Source organism: Boleophthalmus pectinirostris, unplaced genomic scaffold (genome assembly GCF_026225935.1).
Source record: "Boleophthalmus pectinirostris isolate CB_2022bp ecotype Guang Dong unplaced genomic scaffold, ASM2622593v1 HiC_scaffold_19, whole genome shotgun sequence".
NCBI lineage: Eukaryota > Metazoa > Chordata > Actinopteri > Gobiiformes > Gobiidae > Boleophthalmus > Boleophthalmus pectinirostris.
In genome coordinates, this window is record NW_026571140.1 from 18,304,758 (window position 1) to 18,325,518 (window position 20,761).

At 37.4% G+C, this 20,761-nt stretch overlaps 1 protein-coding gene across 1 annotated transcript; it reads left to right on the forward strand.

Moving 5' to 3' along the window:
* Window positions 1-312: 312 nt before the first annotated feature.
* Window positions 313-17,381, forward strand: slc6a2 (solute carrier family 6 member 2). The gene is given in 15 exon segments (XM_020941406.2): window positions 313-805; window positions 1,378-1,509; window positions 3,337-3,574; window positions 8,661-8,799; window positions 8,929-9,063; window positions 9,522-9,625; window positions 10,164-10,179; window positions 10,182-10,293; window positions 11,579-11,691; window positions 11,778-11,906; window positions 12,422-12,521; window positions 12,759-12,859; window positions 14,323-14,490; window positions 15,748-15,819; window positions 15,905-17,381. Coding segments are annotated over 15 exon segments (1,878 nt in total). The 5' UTR covers window positions 313-510; the 3' UTR covers window positions 15,929-17,381.
* The last annotated feature ends 3,380 nt before the right edge of the window (window positions 17,382-20,761 follow it).

Sequence of the window (20,761 nt, forward strand, 5' to 3'; positions counted from 1 at the left end):
CAGTCTTTCATCACAGTCTTCTGGACGTCAGGGGCACAAAGTCATGGAGAGCTGCCTGTAGCACGAGCACCAACGCCACACGCGAGAGAGTAACGGTTGGTGATTTTTTGAAATGACAACGTAGACACCTGGTCGTTTTTATACATTCTTTATGCCGTTCAATGGCACATAGGATTTTGCATTTTGACTTATTTTCTTTCACTAATTTATTTGTTATTATGAATGCACAATCACAAGGAGTTCCAGTGATTTGTCGTGCGTAACTGTAATCCTCACAACTTTACGCACACCTCCAAACCTCTCCAAACCTCAGTTAATCTTCTTTTCTCTACAACCAATATGCACAGATGTGTGACCAGTAGTTCCCGGGGACAGTACTGGCCTATTTAGTTTTTTAAAACAAACTCTTGGCGTCCTTTTTGTTCAGACGCAGCGGCTCAAACCATCAGCTCCTCCGCAGGGGGCCAACACGCAGTGTGGGCACTCCGACGCACTTCTCACCAAGAGAAGATGAATATCCAAGTCGTGCCAGAACACAAGCTCTCTTCAGTGGCTCCGCTTAAGCAATGCAACGTGGAGAAGAAGGAGGTAGAACTGATACTCGTCAAGGACCAGAATGGCGTGCAGTACACCAGCTCGTCCATCATGCCCGCCACTGGACGCCGGGCAGGTCCACCCGGTTCCTCCGAAGATGACCGAGAAACATGGGGCAAGAAAATAGACTTTCTCCTGTCAGTGATTGGTTTTGCAGTAGACTTGGCCAATGTTTGGAGATTTCCTTACTTGTGCTACAAAAATGGAGGAGGTGAGTGAACAAACTTGTAATTATGGTCAAAGTTCGTATTGTTGTTAAAGAGCACATAGGAGGCGCAAAAATCAAATATGTTTTACCACCAGTCATTTTCTGTAGTTTCTGTAGTTAACCCGCGTGCCACGCTTTCAATTTAATTATAAATCAAAATAGATATTTCACATGATCATGTCCGGAAGTTGTTTCATGGCAAATTGACAGCTCCGACAGGCGTGAATAGCTAATAGTGTATGAATGTAACTATATAGTACAGATGTAAGCAATGTCAAAAACGTGTCCTGTCTTTAATAAACTGGTGTATCAGATCTGAAATACAGATACATTCAACTGTCCAGTCATATCTGTGTATTTTGTTTCTATGCAAGGTAATGTGATATGAGTTCAGGGTAAGACATGTGACCACAACATTTTACCTTGTAAAATGATTTAATTGTACTCATGTACCTGTACTGTACATTATTACATTACATTACATTGTTTGTGTACCTGACATCAGTGACCCCCGGTTGCACTTATGACCTTTCACCTCATCTGACTAACAAAGTTATAACTTCCTTGTCTTTCAGGTGCCTTTTTGATCCCTTATGTCCTATTTTTGTTCATTGCGGGGATGCCATTGTTCTATATGGAACTTGCCCTGGGCCAGTTCAACAGGGAAGGAGCAGCCACAGTTTGGAAGATCTGTCCTGTTTTCAAAGGTAGATCCCCACAGACACACACATGCACCCACCTGCTGATCGTGCACATAACAGCCACCCTCTCTTTCTTTCACTCATCTCCAACAACCTCTCGTTTGCTGTACTTCTCGCTTGAGCACTGGCCTTTCATTTTAGCCCACGGTTCCTCTTTTTTTCCCTCAAGGTGTCACTTAAAACTAATCTTTCTGTCACAGCGAGCCCCTTGTTTCACCTCTGGCTTTTCTGCTTCCCTTCTCTTGTTCTTGAACTCCTCACCCTCGTTCATGTTTTATTGTAAATGTCAAATCAATATCAATTCAACAAGAGCGCTGTTTGTGTTCATTAAATGTTGAATCAATCCATTTGAGACATGTATCAGAATGAGCTAGATGATGAAAAAGGTCAAATTATATACCGTTACATTGGAGGTTTTTGTCCATTTTGCATTTGGTTTAGGAACTTTGTGAGTGGAATGTCAAAAGTGCTGAAACTGGAGTGGATACTGTTTTTATTGGCTGCAGTGGTCAGAATGGGTTTTTATGCAGAGACAGATGAGTGATGTTTTATGACTTTTGGGTTTGTGAAAAAAAATATTGTCTTCTAAATTTAACTAAAATATTTCCTTAACGTAGCATGAAAACATACTGATATATTGCACTGACAGCAGCTTGTAACTAGGGCCATAGACTTCATCGTTTAGTAGATTTTTTTTTCAATCTTTATACCACATTTTTTGAAACTTGGTTTAGTTTGACCATTTGACTCAAACAATTTAACTAAACAGGGGCTTAGGTGATCAAATAATTTGGAACATTTCTTATCTTAGCTCTTAGCTCACACAGTTCTAAGGCTCTTTCTCAAAACACTTGACACAGCTCTCATTCAGAAATTCATTAGGATTTCACATATGAGTCAAGAGTACAGAGGCATCCTACTTTAGCATATATAGGCCAAATAACCAGTGTACTGTTTGTGTAAATGTCTTGTACTGTTGGTGTAAATATTGGTTGAATTTCCAGAACACCTATATTACATACAGTAAGTTTTTTTTTATGTATTTGCTAATCTGACATCTTTCCATCTTTCACTTTTATTCATCACAAGTATTTGAATAAAATACCGCACAATCCAGTGTGCATATCAGTAATACATACATTTGTTTCAATTGTACCGTTTACAAAAAATGTTACAATATATTGAAAAAAACAAAACAAACTATTCCAGCCCCAAATGCGTATGTGTAAACTGTGAACCCCAGCATCAGACTGCACTAAGCCAGTGATACTCTGTGGTCACTGAAACCAGGACTAATGCGTTAGAGCTGCACTGTCAAATGAAAGAAAGAGCACTTAAAAACACATGAGCAAAGTTTCAGAGTTTTCATGGTAAATTTTGCTTTTGGGGGATGATTTATTGGTTTTGAATGTAAAACTGCATTTTGCTGAGATGAAATCTTGTTTAGGAAAATCATAATCCTGTTTGGGATTCTGTGTGAGCTTTTGCAAATGTTGATTTTCAATGGAGAACTGTGTCAAAGATTGCTGATTACTTTGTTTGAACTATAAATGGTTTATGTGGACGGTAGCAGAAAGCAGAGGGGATGGAGAGAGACAGCTGGAGTTTTCAAAGTTAAAGTGTTAAACTTCCTTATTTACCAGTTTACTAGTACTTATCTGTAATAAACGGTCGTTATTTTGTCTTGTGTCTTTGGGTCAGATCATACAGAAAATGCCATGCTCATGCCATGCACCCTTTATTGACTAATTGATGCACAGATCATGTCTTTATTTGACCAAGAATTTATTTAGCCCTACTTGTAAACCTTATATCTGGTATTGTGCCCATCAGGTGTGGGATACACAGTGATCCTCATAGCTCTGTATGTGGGCTTCTACTACAATGTCATCATCGCCTGGTCACTGCACTACCTGTTCTCCTCCATGACAAGCGAACTGCCCTGGCTCAAGTGCGGTAACAGCTGGAACAGTCCCAACTGCACTGACCCCCAGGACATCAGTAGCTCTGTCCTCGGCAACGGGACATCCTACGCCAAGTACAAGCTCACCCCAGCAGCGGAGTACTATGAGTGAGTTTTCATTTATTCTCAGATTCCTAAAGCTATTAAATAACTAGCAATATGTACTCCAGGCATTCTTAAATATCACAATAATACTTTCTGTTGGCACTGCATCTCCTGGAGCATGTCATAGAGCCAACAAGATTATGGATGTACTAGTACTACAGTATTGTATGCTTGGTGGTGGTCATTGAGTCTATAGGTGTGGAGTGGCTGCTCTTTGAGTAAGTTGAGGTCCAAATTAGTCAAAACCATTTGTGGTGTTCACCATTGTTTTAATTTAGACATTTCTAAACACAGGCTTTGTAGATCACAATGTTGTATTTGCTCATGATTTGCATATGTGGTTCCCTGATCCCTATAGTTGTCTATGATTTTGTGGAAAATCTTGCGTCAAAAATAGTTCTTCATTTTTGGTATTTTTGTCTAAATGGTGAAATATGCAAGTGTTCCTGGAATGATTCTTTGTTGAAAAGTGTAAACTGCAGACGCTGTAAATTTGAAGACTCCTAAAATTATCCACGCTTCACTGCTTGTCTTGTAGAAGGTGTATACATAAAAAGTTCAAATGCACTCTTTGAAGTATGCAGGAAAAACAGTCCATCTGTGTATGCTTCAAAGACAGCTCACTCTTCCCGGCCTCTGTGTGCATTGGGGGTGCAACCCAGAGGAAGTCTGCTGGAGTGACCAGGGACAATGCCTGGGACATGTGCCACAGACGCAATCTACTGACAGTGCCTCTCAGACAATATTGAGCTTTTTTGATTTCCGTTTACTCCGCCAAATCATTCCATATCCTAGAAATAAGTTTTAGTTTATCACTGTGAAATCAGGCTGGAACTGTTATCTAAAACCTGATATAGGTTCTAGAAGTTGATATTGGTCTAATTCCAAGTGGACTTATTTAAGATGGACAGTCCAACAATGGAGTCCTTCTAGACAGAATCTGGTAAGGGGTGAGCCTCTGTTGGGGGCAGTAAATCCTTCTCAAGCAGTGAAGCAATGCCAAGGCACAGCATGGACCCACTGAATCAACACTGTCTAGCTGCACCTTTTTTACAGACATGCTCAAGAGCTGTCTGTCTACAGCTATTATGTGCAAATGTACTGTACTACTACAGTAAGTAGTGTTCTCACTTGATGGCAGCTAATTTTCAAAAGCAAAATAGTAAAAAGTATTAATCTATCAGTCTTTGCTAACTGTACGTATTATGTCATTCAGTAACAGTCCTAAACTGGAGCAGGATAATTTGTATGTTTGTTGTTTTGTTTTGGGTTTAAAACATGTCTGCAAATACATGAATAATATGTTAGAGGAGTAGGAGCGGGTTAAGTGTAAAGGCCTCCAGGACACACACACAGGAGACACTTTCTGAGTATTCTGAAGAGTATTATTTTGCAGCATCAAGTATTGCACTGAGGACTGTCACTAGTGCCAGTCTACCCCACAGGCTAAGACTGCATAGTTTGGTAATAATTGGAAAATAATACTTAATGAATAATTAAATAAATAATTATGTTTTTCTTGTATTATTTGTGCAATTATATTTTCTCTATTGATTATTGCATTTATTTTTTACATGTCTGTGCATGAGTCAAGTAAGGTTTATCGTGTAGGTCTGGTATATCAATATCATTTCGTGTTTCCTCCCTATTCTGTAGTTTTTAAGGTATTGCCAAAATAAGGCTACAGTTTGACCAGCACTTGACACGTGACCCATTACCTTATTTTCTTTTAATGGTTTATACAACTTGACATTGTGTTAATAAAACAATAGTATTATGATTCAAATCACGAAACAATGTGTATTAGAAATTGAGGTGAGGAAAGGACTAGGAGAAAAGGCAGGTCTGCCAAAAAATAGATGTGGGCATTTTGCTGTAATTACAATTACACCAGGCTTCAGGATGTGAAAGTAATCTCGAACCTGCTCTTTATCTTTGCACATTGTCTGATGAAAGGAACAGAAATATTAATAATATGATGATTATTGCCCTGGAACTGAAAGTCAGCCACAAGGGTCACAAGCCACTACTACTCTTTGTGCTTGTGCCAAGCCTAAATAAACATGGGGGTTTGGGTCAGTGAAGGCGCCCGGCATTAAACATATTCTTGTATAAATCTTTGCACGCGAGGGGCAAGGTTTAAAGTGTAAAACTCTAATGGGAAAAAAACAAGTCCATAGTGGCAGAGAGAATCCCACATGACAGAAAAGCAGGCAAACATTTTTTTGTAATGCAGCACCTGTAATCTATTGTTGTCATAGGGATATGTTTTACATTATACTCTCTCCCGTTCTGTAATGCCACTGGCCTAGGCATAGTACTTCTCATTTCTCCATTTAAAAAAGCAGCATTAGAGAAGCATGTGCACTTCATCAGCTCTGACCAACAGGCCACAGCTAATGACCTTTCATGGTTTGAAGGTTTTACTCTGCTCCTGGAACGAATAAAGTGTGTTGAAAGAGAACTGTTTCTGATTTTATGGGACAGAGGATTACACACACTGGCCTTGGCCTAACCACAGGAATATTAGTCAGACAGACATGATATATAATGAGGGAAATACATTATGTGAAAGGCAAAATGTATCATTAGAAGGCCGTTCTTCATCAGTACAGACTAAGTACTGGCTTCTAATTCCCATAGCTCATTTTTATCTATTTTTGAAGACATCAGTTAGTCTCATTTGCACATTACCTAACACGCACAGTCATTCACATCAGGGATTCCACTTAAGCTCTAACTAGACTTAATAAATTGTGCACATTTAAACCAAATCTAATTACACACGCAGCTGAGGAAATTGCATTTAGTTTTAGCAGACAATGTTTCTTTAAATAAAACTTTTTAAATGAAATGGAGACGGCTATCAATTAAAATATTTGGCTGGTATGCCTGTAATTACTTCTTTGTTTGTTTAAAACAAGCTAGTTTAGTGTCCAATGTTTTGATGCTCTACGCACACAACACCATGCCACCCTTGAGTACACAAAGGACAACTAATGGCAACAGTGAGTTTCAGGAAAGTGGCATATAGGCAGTTTGCTGAGCGATGATAAGAGTAAATGTGTTTAGAGTAACAAGACCAAAGGGACAAGGATTGATGTTATAGCACGCACTTACTTATCAACTTTATCAAATGAACAAGGAGACCTAGGGGCATCACAACACTAACTCAAGATGTCCAGACTCTAAATTTCCCTTGCCAAACAAATTGTATCCTCTTGTCACTATCTGTCTCCCACAAGTCTTAATGTCTTTGAATGCATTATCAGATGAGATACAAGAGAAGACACTGTACTTTAGTGTCTTGAGCTGGAGCTTTCCATGATTCCATCTGTTGTTTGAGGAGTACCCACTGTATTAGACCAACTTCACTGTTTATAAACCATTCATCACTTTACATGCTGTGTGTGTAAGTAAACCCCTCTTAAAAAGGCACTCAGGGGAGGAAGAGCATTAATGAAAATAACACTGGTCTGAAAATATGAAAAAAAATAAATTAATTAAACAATTACTGTAGGTAGACACATCATAGTATGGTAAATGTGCATTGTGTCAGTCACAGACCTCCCATGGTATAGGCCTGTCTCACCGGACCATCCATGTGGCATAAACACTGTCTGCCACAAACCAGCCACACGTCATAGATTTGTGTCTACTGCCAGGAATAACAACCAAGAGTTTAAGTGCATTCCAATATGTCACTGGAACTGGAGCTTCTGTGTTTGCCGTATTCCAGCCGTCTGTAAAGACCCAAACAGCTTTCTATGAATATGTAGAAAGTAAAATGATGCATCACTGATAAATATAGAGTTGTTACAAACAGAACAACCAGATGCTTTTATATTTAACTATAAGTAACATTGTGTTATTAAAGAGCTGTATATGTGTGTATATATATATATATATATATATATATATATATATATATATATATATATATATATATATATATATATATATATATATATATATATATCCCTCTCCAGGCAGGCGTTGCAGATTTGCAACAGCTAAATTCCAATTACCTACTTACTGTAAATCCATATTTTATTAGCTTTTTTTACTCAGGAGCCTTTTTTCCCATCCATGCTGATAAACGTGGGCAATGCAGACTGTGTAAGAATGGCTACACACAAACGGCCTGCCAGAAGTGCAAAATACTTTTTTTGTTTACAAAGGATAAAAAAGTCAGGATTGTATATTACTACTCCATATTATAATTTTCCCCAAATATCAGATTTTTCCTGATACTAAAAATTTATTTGAGCCTGAGAGGGTAAAAAAAAAAAAAAAAAAAAAGATCAGTAATATGTTTACAATCAGTAAAAAACACATTCATGGACTGTAGCCTTCGAGCACATTTATAGTCCTCTAAAGAGAATTAGATGCTGTTTTTGTCCTGTGGGCCCCGGGAGATGGGTGATACTCCCTTGCATCATAAGGCTAAACTCTTGTTGTTGCTAGTGTTCCTGCAGACAATTGCATTTTCAATTGTACAGTCTGAGTCTAACCAGAGCTAGGGCTGGGTCCCTGGACCTCAGTTACATCCAAACATATGTAACTGAGAATATTTTAACTGTTTGCCAATAGCACAACACAATAGGATGTCCATAACCAGAACAGATGTGCAAGTCACCTCTACTGAGTGCTCTAGATGTAGCGGAGCAACAACTATACACTGAGCTCCTTTTGGGTGACTTTTCTTTTCTTTTTAGTCATGAAAAGTATGGGCCATGACAACAGACCATATGAGTCATTGACTGGTAAATTGAGAACTTAGCCTTTTTGACTCAACTCATATAACTCTTTACTAAATTCTAAGCTAGAGATCGACAATATTGCTTAGAGTTTGATATCAAATTATAAAAGAAACATGAATGATAATTCATTGTGAATTCTGAACAAATGCTTTCATGAATTCTCAGACACATGACTGTTTGGTTTAATGTTTAGCTTTGAAATTAAAGAATAATATGCGGATACATACAAACATGTGTAATTTATTGAAATGAACTAAAAATAATAGATATTTGGTAAAAACAGTCCACATGAGCAGGGAATGATTTAATGTTTTTCTCCTGTGCAGACGGGGTGTGTTGCACCTCCATGAGAGCAGAGGGATCCATGACCTGGGCATGCCTCGATGGGATCTGTCCTTGTGTCTCATTTCAGTACTTTTCATTCTGTTCTTCAGTCTGTGGAAAGGCGTCAAGTCATCAGGGAAGGTATGACCTTCTTAAGTCTTTCCCCCCACAAATCAAAACAAGTGTGTTTTTTTTTTCCTATTGCAAAACCAGCTGTCATGCAAACATTTAAGTTTTTGTAGTTTACTTTTTCTCTTTTCCTTCTTCTAGGTGGTATACATTACTGCCACTATGCCCTATGTGGTGCTGTTTGTGCTGCTGATCCGTGGGGTCACTCTACCAGGCTCTATGGATGGAATAAGAGCCTATCTCCACATTGACTTTAAAAGACTCAACAACTTAGAGGTTGGTAATAGTGGTACTTAGTTAACATTCAAAGTAGTTTTCTTAGTACGAGATACAGTTCCTACTGCCCCTTCGTAGTGTTTATGTCAGCAAAGCTTTCTACATGCCTGGTGACTGATTCACGGGGTGGAGAAAACATACTGAATCCAGGAACTGTTCTGTGTATACATTTCACTGATATAATCTTGACTCAAAGTGCACCATGTATTTGTAAGGGGAAAAGGAAAAGTTTACCCCTTTGAACATTAACAAGCAATTATGGAAAGACAAAATTAAACTTTAAGCAATGCATGCAAATTGAGTCGTCGTGGTTGAATAATAACAAAAGCTTATACCAGATACATACTAGAAACATTCTTGTGTAATTAATTAATATGTTTGCGTATTATATTTTAAAAACAAGCACTTATTTTAATTGTTAAGTTGCATCTTCTGCTTTTTTTTTTTTTTTTTTTTAGGTATGGATAGATGCTGCTACCCAGATCTTCTACTCCTTAGGAGCAGGATTTGGCGTGCTCATTGCATTTGCGAGTTACAACAAATTTGACAATAACTGCTACAGGTGAGACTATGACTGTAAAAAAGTATATACACATGATAATCCAAAAGCAAACTAATCTAATCTTACCATAGTGTACAGCCATACACCATAATAACAACTAGAAACACTGGAAAAGTCATGGCCAAAGGCAATGTGTTGACTATTTGGTGCTGTTCTGCCTCACAGAAAGCAGACATTGAATTGAGGTCGGCTTATCTTTTTTCCACATAATTGGTTGCAGTGCCTCAGTTATAAGAAAATGCTGTCGGCAAAACATCAGTCAAGTCAATTATTTATTTTAATACATTATACCCCACGGACAAAACATATTTTGCTGCAACTAAGGTTTATAAATCATAACGCTTTTGCCAGGACATTTGTTTGGCTGATTGGTTTCTCAAATGCTATGGTCTTGTCCAATTTGTCTGGTTTCCTTTCATGATATCAGCTTCATAGTTAGAAACCTAGCAACAACAACATAATGTACACACATATATTAATATTGCTTCTTTCAAATATTTTATTACTATTTCTTACTCTTTCATTGTACTGTTTTCAGGGATGCCCTTCTGACGAGCACAGCACTGTGAACTGTGTTACCAGTTTCTTCTCTGGGTTCGCTATTTTCTCAGTACTGGGCTACATGGCTCACAAACATGGAGTGAATATAGAAGATGTAGCTACTGAAGGTAAGAAAGTCTGGACAGTAGAAAGTCTCTTTTGAAGATGTTCTTACAGCCTTTTTCATTTGACATTTGCAAAACAACTCACACAAAATGTATGTGTTCTGGAAATTCAAGTAGGATGTTAAAGTTGGATGTTTCTGTATTCTGACTTGTGTGAAATCCTTTGCTGATAGATTTTTGGTGCTCACAAATATTTGCTTTTTGATGTCATGTTTGAGTTTCTATATTAAAAGTAATGGAGACTGGATCAGCATTCTTTACCACGTGACAACAGGTCTGTGGTATTGAAAAAACTTGAATTCACTAATCAAGTGTGTTTCTGAATGAGAGCTGTGTCAAGTGTTTTGAGAATGAGCCAGAGAACTGTGTAATGAGAAATACGCCAAATGATATGCCACACACTACAGGACTTTTCTGTCTTAAACGATTTTTAAACATGCAACAAAAGGTGCACATCACAGACACGAGGAGACTTAAAATCTCCAATCCCAAAGACTGCAGCAGGATACGGCTGCAGACCACAGGTCGCAGTTGTGAGCGTGATCGTGTTAGCTGTTTCCTGTCTACAGTAAACCCACTCACTTTGAGACTTTTAAAAGCATTGCATTTCTAGTTCAGATACAATACAAAACTGTGTTATTATTTTTTGTGAAATGTGGTGCAATACTTCAGATGCATGATTTTTTAAGTATAGTCAGGAAGTAGAGTCACTATTGCTAATCTGCAGTTTTACCTTGATCTGTGCACTGTGTGGATGTAAACAGACACACGTGAGGAACTACTCTGATCTTTTTACTTTCAAAGAATGCTTCAGACTGGATTAATAGCACAGTTTTGTGGACTGGATGTCCTTATTTGTGGAGCACTTTAAATTTACCACTTTAGGAGTGTTGAGTAAAGTCTTCTCATTATTTTCACTATATCCCGAGTTTGTATGTTGTGCCTCTGTGTCCGTCACTCCTCTGCCCCTGACGCTCTGTTTTATTGACTGTTATCTTAGCGTTGCTGATGTTTAGTGATTACGATCTGACAGAATAGATCAGAGTCACACTGATATCACACACACGAGGAGCTCAGTGGCTTCACGAAGGCACAATGTCGGGTCACAGCTCCCCGAACTCGTGGAGAAGGAAATCGTGCGGCCAAAATCAGGCAAATTCTCCTGTAGTGTGTGGCAGCCTTTAGCCCCTGTTCAGATAAATGCTTGAAAGTTTTAAAAAAAATGTGGTAAAATGAAACTAAAACTAATATGAATGTTTTTTTTTTTTTTTTTTTTTTATTATTCCAGGGGCAGGTTTGGTATTCATCATCTACCCAGAAGCAATATCCACACTGCCTGGCTCGACATTTTGGGCCATAGTCTTCTTCATCATGTTGCTGACTTTGGGCCTTGACAGTGCTGTAAGTTTACCTGATTACACATAATGAGTCGGCATTCACCTCACCAGCCTAACATTGCTAGTGTTGTATCTGTGCTTCGTTTCTAGATGGGTGGCATGGAGGCCGTCATCACAGGTCTGACCGATGACTTTAAGATTCTCAAGAGGAATAGGAAGGCATTCACCTTTGCTACAGCATTTGGGACCTTTCTTATTGCTTTGTGCTGTATAACAAATGTCAGTACTAAACTTTATTTCACTCCATTCACATCTACATTTAACTTGGGTTAATGCGTCTACTTCACAATTGATTTGAAAATATAATTTATATGAGCAAACATGCATTCAGAGCGTGGTTTCAGATAAAACATGTCCTTTGAATAACTTTAGTAAATACTGTTAAAATTCTGCTTTAATTTGGGTAGTTGACACTTGTGTACAGAGCAGCAAACCAGTATCTCATGATACTGGGAACATTTGTCACAAGATTTTATCAAAGGAACATTCAAATAGCAAATAACTTATCATAATGTAATTTATGGCCTATTAAATAGTATAGGTTATTAACTCTATATTAACTAAGTAATATAAAAAAAGTTTGCTTTATGTATAGTTATTTTTCGCTGCTGGATCTACAAGTGTTTTTACTTGCAATGTTTGAATAACATTCTCTTCACGTATCACACTATAGCAGACACCTGAAGATTAGCACAGCACACACACTGAATTATCTGTCTGTGCCCCTGGTGCAGGGTGGAATCTATGTGTTGACTCTGCTAGATAAGTACGCAGCTGGGACATCCATACTGTTTGGTGTGCTGATTGAGGCTATCGGAGTGTCATGGTTTTATGGTAAGACACTCACAATCACACTCACAATACTAAACAGAGGAGGAGGTATATTTATTATAGACAGAGGATAATCTTTACAGACATCACCATGGTACTTTTGATACAATCACCAAGCACATAGGTGGACAGGGGTGTAGTCAGTCATTGTTTTACTATGTCTCCCAGTGGGTATATATACAACGAAATGTATTGTCCTGAACATGTGTGATGTAACATTTGTTCTGTATCTACCTACAGGTGTGGACCGGTTCAGTGATGATATTGAGCAAATGATGGGCTTTAAGCCAGGCCTATACTGGAGACTATGCTGGAAATATGTTAGCCCTGCTTTCCTGCTGGTGAGAGGAACACAATAAAGCTCAAATCTTATGAAATGTTATGACAGAAGATATGCTACATTTTTAAAAGCATGTAGATTACTGGATCTTCATGATATGCATAATGTTCCATAAAAATATATCCATCTATAAATCATATATGCAAGTATAGGATCTTATAAAATTATATTACTTAACTCTACTTTTTCCATCTGTTATTCAACAGATTACAAAATAATATGAAAGTCACTGTATGTCCTTGTATATTGGCTAGCAAATGAATTGCGGTGGCACTCTTAAACTAAAACAAAGATGTGAAATTAAAAAAATGTTATTACGCTGTCAAAATTTTAATTAGTGACATCCACTGGAACTTCTATGAACTTATGAAGAACACTTATATCATTTTAGCACCTCAAACAAGTTCCGTGTGGTTTGAGTGGGGTCAGTCCACGTGTGCTAGCGGAAGAGCATAGCTGTGTCAACTGTTGTCCAGCGGAGGGTGGAGAGATCATGTGCTTCCTGTCATTCACAGGGCTGTCTGCGCCATCATCCAAATAGTGCAAATTAACAGCTGTAATCAGAGATAATTGTTCATGAGACAAAAAGATCAAACAATTATAAATGGACACAGTGCCAACATTTGTTTCGGTATGTAAATGGGCACCGACAAGCTTTTGTGTCTCAGAAGAAAGTGCTGTGCTTGTCCGACATATGACCTTTGAATTAGCAATATCACACATCATTTAACTGCAGCAATATATTTAGTGTGGAAAATAACATTTTATTCTAACAAAGTTTTAATAAATAAAAAGACACTTCATTATGTTTTTATGTAAAAAAAATGAATGGAAAATTATTTTCAGTAGAACATTACTTTTAGTACAACAGTATGTATTATTTAACAACACACATTAATTGAATACATGTTGAATAGTTAATTTTACTGCCATATATAGTGGAACATTCTGGGAGAAGCCAGAATGTTCCATCAGATCCATGAGACAAAGTTGCGTAGCGCACCTGTTAGTATTTTGTATTGACAGTAAAATATTTCCTGAAAACTACAGATTTTTAATACTCCTTTTTAGTCTGCATGAGGACTGTCACCCTTGGTATCCTTTCTCCTCTTTGGCATTTGTCACAAGTCAGGCAAATTTCTGTTGAATGGCCTTTTACATGGGCCTGCAGTGGCTCCAATCATAAAGGCCAAATGTGAGCTGTGTCAAGAACAGGTGGATCGGGTTAGAGTCTGAGTGAATTGTTTGATTTGAGTGTATACATATCCTCAGGCAAAGTCCCTTGATGAATAATGTTTTTGATGAGATTTGTAATTCAGAGCATGTGTTCTGCCATTGGCCGGACTTTCTATGTATCTGTTTGTCTTTCTCAGTTATTTGCTTTTCTTAACAAACTGTCATTTTTATATTTCCTTGAGCTGAAACACAAATTCACACAGACCATATTTAATTTTTTCTCCACAGTTTGTTGTGATAGCCAGCACCGTTACAGCAACAAGCCTCAAGTATGATGAGTATGTCTTCCCTCACTGGTCTAACGTCATGGGCTGGGCCATCGCCATGTCCTCCATGCTTTTTGTTCCTGTTTACGCCATATATAAATTCTGTAGTCTACAAGGAAGTTTCAAAGAGGTCAGTATCAAAACCTGTGTGAAAAAAGGAAATTTCAGTCATTTAGATGCTAAAGGGTCTACTTAGCCTGTTCGTGTGCAATATGAATACAACAGGATCTCACACACTCCAAATAAGACATTGCATAACCATTCTTAGATGTTGCGATATGAGATACACTACCATGCTGTTTTTTTTTTTTTAAATATATAATTTATAACTATCATTTATCAGTGTACATTCCTGCTGTAAGCTGATGACACAAGTGCAGAGAGAGCACAGCGATTGCATCAAGCCAATGAGGATTTATTGACCCTCATCATCAAAGCATTTTACAGCTATTTGAATCTGTCATCGGTAGTCTTGCCAGCTTCACTCCAGTGTACACAGAACCTTTCCTGTTGTGTAAAGGATTTCTCATTCATCACACTTCCTGGAGAACACTAGCAAAACCAAGAATCGGCCATTCATAGTCAATTATTTATTGAATTTATATGTACAAGTTAAAAAGTAATTTTGTTGTGTTAGTTTTAAAATTTTAGAGTGAACCTTGTATTAGACCAATCCAAAACAACTTTTAAAACAGATATTTCCACTCATATTTTTTACTTTTTATTACTTTGCTCACTGTATTTACTGATCTGTACCTGCTTTGAGTTGAACCACATTTTGGTATTGGAGATTTATGTTAGAAAAAGGGTTAACAGAGTGAGCAAATTTTCCCCTGCAATGTCCAAGTATGACTTATCTTTCAGTCCACGCATGGTTCTTTGCATGCGTGTTTTTAAATTTAGTAGCAAGATTTAATCAGTACCAGTTAGGGATGCGAGGACACACAATTCCCACAACACATGATCCACAAGAACAAAACAAGATAACGTTTTGACATAAATTATAATAAATACATTTTGCACTATTTTGGCCAGACAGTTTATATTTTTACTGTCATTGTAGCACTGTCAAAACATGACTCACCACTGTTATCCCTACTTTTTGTCTAAGCCAGCTTCAAACACATTTTATGGTATGAGATCTTGTTCCATCCCTAGTACCAGTGGAAACTTTTTTGTTACCTCACTTACTGTTTGAAGGTACCCAGTCATAGTGTTGTCTAAACAGTTTTGTTGCTCCTGTTTGTGGTTATTATATGAATGGTTTTAATCCAGATACAGAAGTCTATCAAATTGTACCATCAGTCTTGAATTGATATTGTTGCGTGTTTGTTCTGACGATTCCTAGAAGAAAATGGATATTGACATCTTGCTTTGTTTCTTGTAGCGAATAGCCTATTGCATCACACCAGAGCAAGATTACCACAAAGTTGCAGAGGGGGACATACGCCAGTTTAGAGTAAGTAGCTGTTTTATATTTATCTTTTAAAAAACATACAAAATTTGAATAACTGTGATTCATTTTTTTCCCACTTTCCCTTTAGCTGAAGCATTGGTTAGCCATTTAAAGGTCCAGGTATAAAACAAGACTTAGGATCCGCCCATGCTGCCTGAGGTTGGAAAAGTACTATAATACTAATTATACTACATCATGTGTACTCATTCTAGCTCTTACACAAAGCACACAAATGGGGCAGCACATAGAGAAATGTTTTGATTGTATCTGCAGACATGACTTTTTTTTGTACACATTTTTTTATTCAAGTATTTTTATTTTTTATTATTATTATAATACAGGGTGAGAGTGCACATAGTTATATTACATAATGTTTTGGAAGTTGTATTATTTATTTATTATGCTACAGTGTATTATGATGTTCTTGTTCTTGCCTGTATTGGCAGAATTTCTCATCTGTGTTAGTGCCTTATCAACCAAGACACTTCATATTTTACTGTACAAAAAGGAGAGACAGTTTAAAGTGTTGACTCAGGAACCCACTAAATTCAGTGTGTAGACTGTTATCTGTTGCTTTTCACAGGAGTGTATGGCAGACAGTTGAAGAAAAAAAGTGCCATGTTTACCTGGGTATGTTTCTTGTTGGAACAAGACAATGGTCACATAAAGTTTTAGGATATTTTGTTTTTCAAGACATTTTCCCCTGAATGATGCTGGTGTGAGATGTATTTCATGATACACTCCAGTAATATAACATTTAAAAGCTCTTGTTCTAACAGAAACATACTGTATCAAGTTTAACTGGCAGCCATCCTCTTGAGTTTGTTTTGACCCTGTCCATGTCATTCAAATCTTAAAACAAGGGGTCAAGACCAGGGGAGGAGGAAAGGTTCTAGTCTGCCACAATATGTTAAAAGGGAATTACATCTACAAGCTTTAAAATAACCAAGGAGGGCTTCTTTTCTGGAAAGTAATCTAGATTACAGTTAGACATTATTAGCTCTTTTGGCAATTGCCAATAAATGACTGTTGCTACTGTTGTGAACTGATTTTAGCCTTTACATGTTTGTGTGGAAGAATGTGTGTATTCTGTCTAGTGTATGGAGAGTATTGTCAAAATGTCAAAGTCAAATCTGGTTCTTATGTTATTAACATCCCAAGTCCTGGTATGTGAGAGAAGGTATTTCTCTTTTTTTTTTTTTTTTTTTTTACAAAATGTATTTATTGTAAAAAGATAAATTTAAACCCCTATTTGAAGGAAATAAGCCACAGAGAAGTAAACTAATATATGTGGACTATATAAGAATCTATAAATATATTCTTTTGTTATATCTAAACATACAGGCTATTTATCAAATTGTTTATATCAAGACGTGAATGTAAAGTATTTTAGGCGTAGCTGTTTATTGGTATCACATAGTGTTTGATGTATAAGAAGTATAAGATTCTCCTGTGTAACTCCTGGCTATTTCATCAATTAAGAACTGTGACCAATTACCACTTGGCTTTCCTGGACTATGTTTACAGACAATATTGTGTACAATACCCATGTGACGTCCAGAGTGAGTGACACCTACAGTATCTATGGAGAAGTATGACATATTTACAAATATTAAAATAAAGAATTTCGCTGATGTGACTGTATTCATTTATTATTATATATTTTTAAATGGTGATATTTAGTATATGTGTGATAGGGCGTTTGTAGATCAGCAGTGGCAGCTGTTGAGTGTATGAGCAAGATCTTCATAAATGTATGTGTAGTTGGTAAGATTATTGACGAATGGATGGATTGGACATTACCACAGATTGGCAGCCATGTCTCTTTCAGTCAGCCCCAAGGAAGCTGAGGCTAAAGAAGCTTAGCCAGTATTCACTCCCCAGTGTAGGGACTGAATGAATAATAGGTGCATTGAGTGCATTATCATTTTGTCTTATGGTTATGTGGTTTGCCGCTAAATATACTACCAAACTAAGCAATACACATGGGACCAAGGATTTTTGTGGTGACCATGGAAGATTCTTTAAAAGACCACAAGATTACCCCTGAATTTATTTAAAGCCTATTAAAATCCCCTGCTGTGCACAATGCTGAACAAATGCTTGTTTTTGTATAGCCCTTGCTAACTGATCTCTTCTGTGCTTTTCAGAGCTCTGTCCCTAATGCAACAACAAAGGTCAAAACCACAAGTTTGTATCAGATTTGTTTAGACAATAAAAGTCAAGTGGGACCACTGCAGACTGCTTTGTAATTGTAAAACGAATGCGATTCCTTGTTAATGTGCCTTTAAAGAACCATTCAAATCTAATTTCAAGAGCACAGCTCCATGTGGGCAAGCTAAAGGTGATGTGTTTAAAGTCTGGTAAGCTTACATTTATAATGTAGGCGATAATAGTTAAATACCTTCAAAATGAAGTACTCCAGTTGGACATATATTAGAAAATTATTTAACTCAACAATTTTCCACTGTAGTGTCCAAGTATGCAGTATCTTTATATCCTTGTGTAGACCTTTGAAGACACGTTTTTAAGTTGTCCGGCATGCAGTGTCTAAAGAGCGCCTTTGTAACTGTTTGTCACTTTTCATATCCCATGGGCACACCACTGCATGATTCATGCTTTTCCTGTTTACACCCTAAACCACCTTGACCAGTCAATGGGTTTCTATGAATCAGCAAACTCTGACCTGCTCCCAGGAGTTTGAAACACTGACTATGTTCTGGCCCTCACAAGTTCTGGTAATTTTAGTCATGATAAACTGCAGCTGTTTCATGGACTGAACACCACTGGCACCACTGTCATAACAGCCATAAGAGTTACATTAAACACAGAATCTCTGTATCTTCTGAAAATGAATCAGATTATTGCAATTCACAATTACTTCAGATTAGGCACTGCACACCAAACACCAGCATATCATGCAGTTACTCTAGCTCTTATGGTTCCAAGCAGGAAATGCTGGAGCTTCATCACCTCGTACACAAGTGTCACAGTGAATGTGTTATTTTTGTCTTAATGTAATCACAAACCACAGATGAACAACAAAAGATGAACGACTAGACTGATGTTCATCTTGATTTTAGGGCAACTTTTTACAACAGTCCTTCACACTGTAATGTGCTTTAGTAAGTTATGCATTTTAACTTTTTTCTTCATACACAAAGACACTGCAGTGTCATTTCATCGTCTTGCTGGAAATTTTTAGAATAGGCTCCATTGTAAACTCTTTGCTTCAGCAATGAACGTAAAAAGCAAAGGAGATTTACAGTATTGTGCATCAGATATTGACCCCATTAGCTTGGACCTTGTCAGAAATGACAGAAATGACCATGAATCAGGCTTTTGACATTCTCTCTATGAGAGTGTTGAACACATGCATTAAAGTATTAAAGTAAAGAGTCTTAGTAAGACTTTTTTTTCTTTCTTAATTCTATGTTGTAGTCTGCATTCTGTCATGAGTATGATGTTATCAACTCCATCAGGAGGTTACTTCCTGGGAGGATGGAGCATGTTTGCTGTTTGGGGCTATTTCTGACACAGCATACACATGCCCTATTGTGAAGGTCAAATGTTTGTCAAATGAATTTGTACAACTAGCCATGTGAACTAATTGTAATGTGAAAGATGTGCTATGTCTATATATTTATAGGCCTATATAGTCAGGCTAAAACTGAAGTATGGCCTAAATGACAGTTAATGGTCATATTATAACCACGTTGTTTGGGCCATTCTGTGACAATAATTTCTAGAGGATTTTTATTTATTTTTATTAGATTATTATTGGTGTTTTTATTGCACTAAAATACCTTGAAAACCTGTAAACTGGTACCCAGAGCTATTTGTAACTTGGCCTGGTGGATGAGAGCTATCTCCACCAGAAATCTTGGTGCTGCTATATATATAAGAAAATTGTTCCTTATTGTGTCAAAACAATTGTGATATTATTTTTACTTCGGAAATGATGTGGTATCATATTATGCCTATTCTTTTTCAAGGACTCAATAGTAAGTCCAGGGGTGGTCCTAGGCATGGGCGGACAGGGCAGCCGCCTGGCATGGCATTTCATTGGGGCGGCATAAGCACTTGGAAAAAAAAAGAAAAAAAGAGCGCCCCCTTCTGGTTAAGAATTGTGATAATGTGCACTGCATTGTTAAAATTGGCTACGTGTGAAATATTTTTTGTGTTTGTTTCACCCTTGGGGGCTGCTGTAGTGCAATAGTAGTGCTGTCATGATTGTATTTTCTGATATTTAATAAGCTATACTGAATAATATGCACCTGACATTAATAAAACGTTCTGATGAAAAAAATGTAAAAAAAAATTGTCTCTCACGGGGGAAAGGACTTTTTTGGTCTCCGTGGATGGATGAGCCAGGATGGGCTCTTGCCAGGGGAGTAAATCAATGCAGTCCAACATGTTTTATTATTGACTCAATGGTGTTTTTACACATTTAAATGATGTCTTAAGTTTCAAGATAATCAGATGGTGTGTTTTTGCTAACCATTGTATTTCCATTAAGCAGGCTGCAGGATGCAGGTTTGAAAGAATAACAGGCTGGTTGCTTGACATTCATTGTCCACAGCAGAGCTTCAGAGGAGGGGACCAAGTGAAAGAAAGTTCCCTTGGGGCCAAGTCAAACTAATGATGGCAGCTAAAGGTAATTGGATCGACTTAAGTCTCCTCAGGCACAGTATGAGAAAAGCCCAATCAATGTCAGTGCTAGAGAGATGGGGGTGCTGAACTTTCACATCCAATTAGATTTGGCCAATGTTAAGTACCAGTCAAAATGCAAAGAAACCACTGTTTTGATCAAACGCCCCAAATTACTTCATAAGGCCGATAGTAAACATGGACTGCCACCAAACATTAAGCATTAAGGCACCTTTAAATATTAATGTAACATGAAAATATTGAAAAATAGACTATGAACATTACGGTAAATATG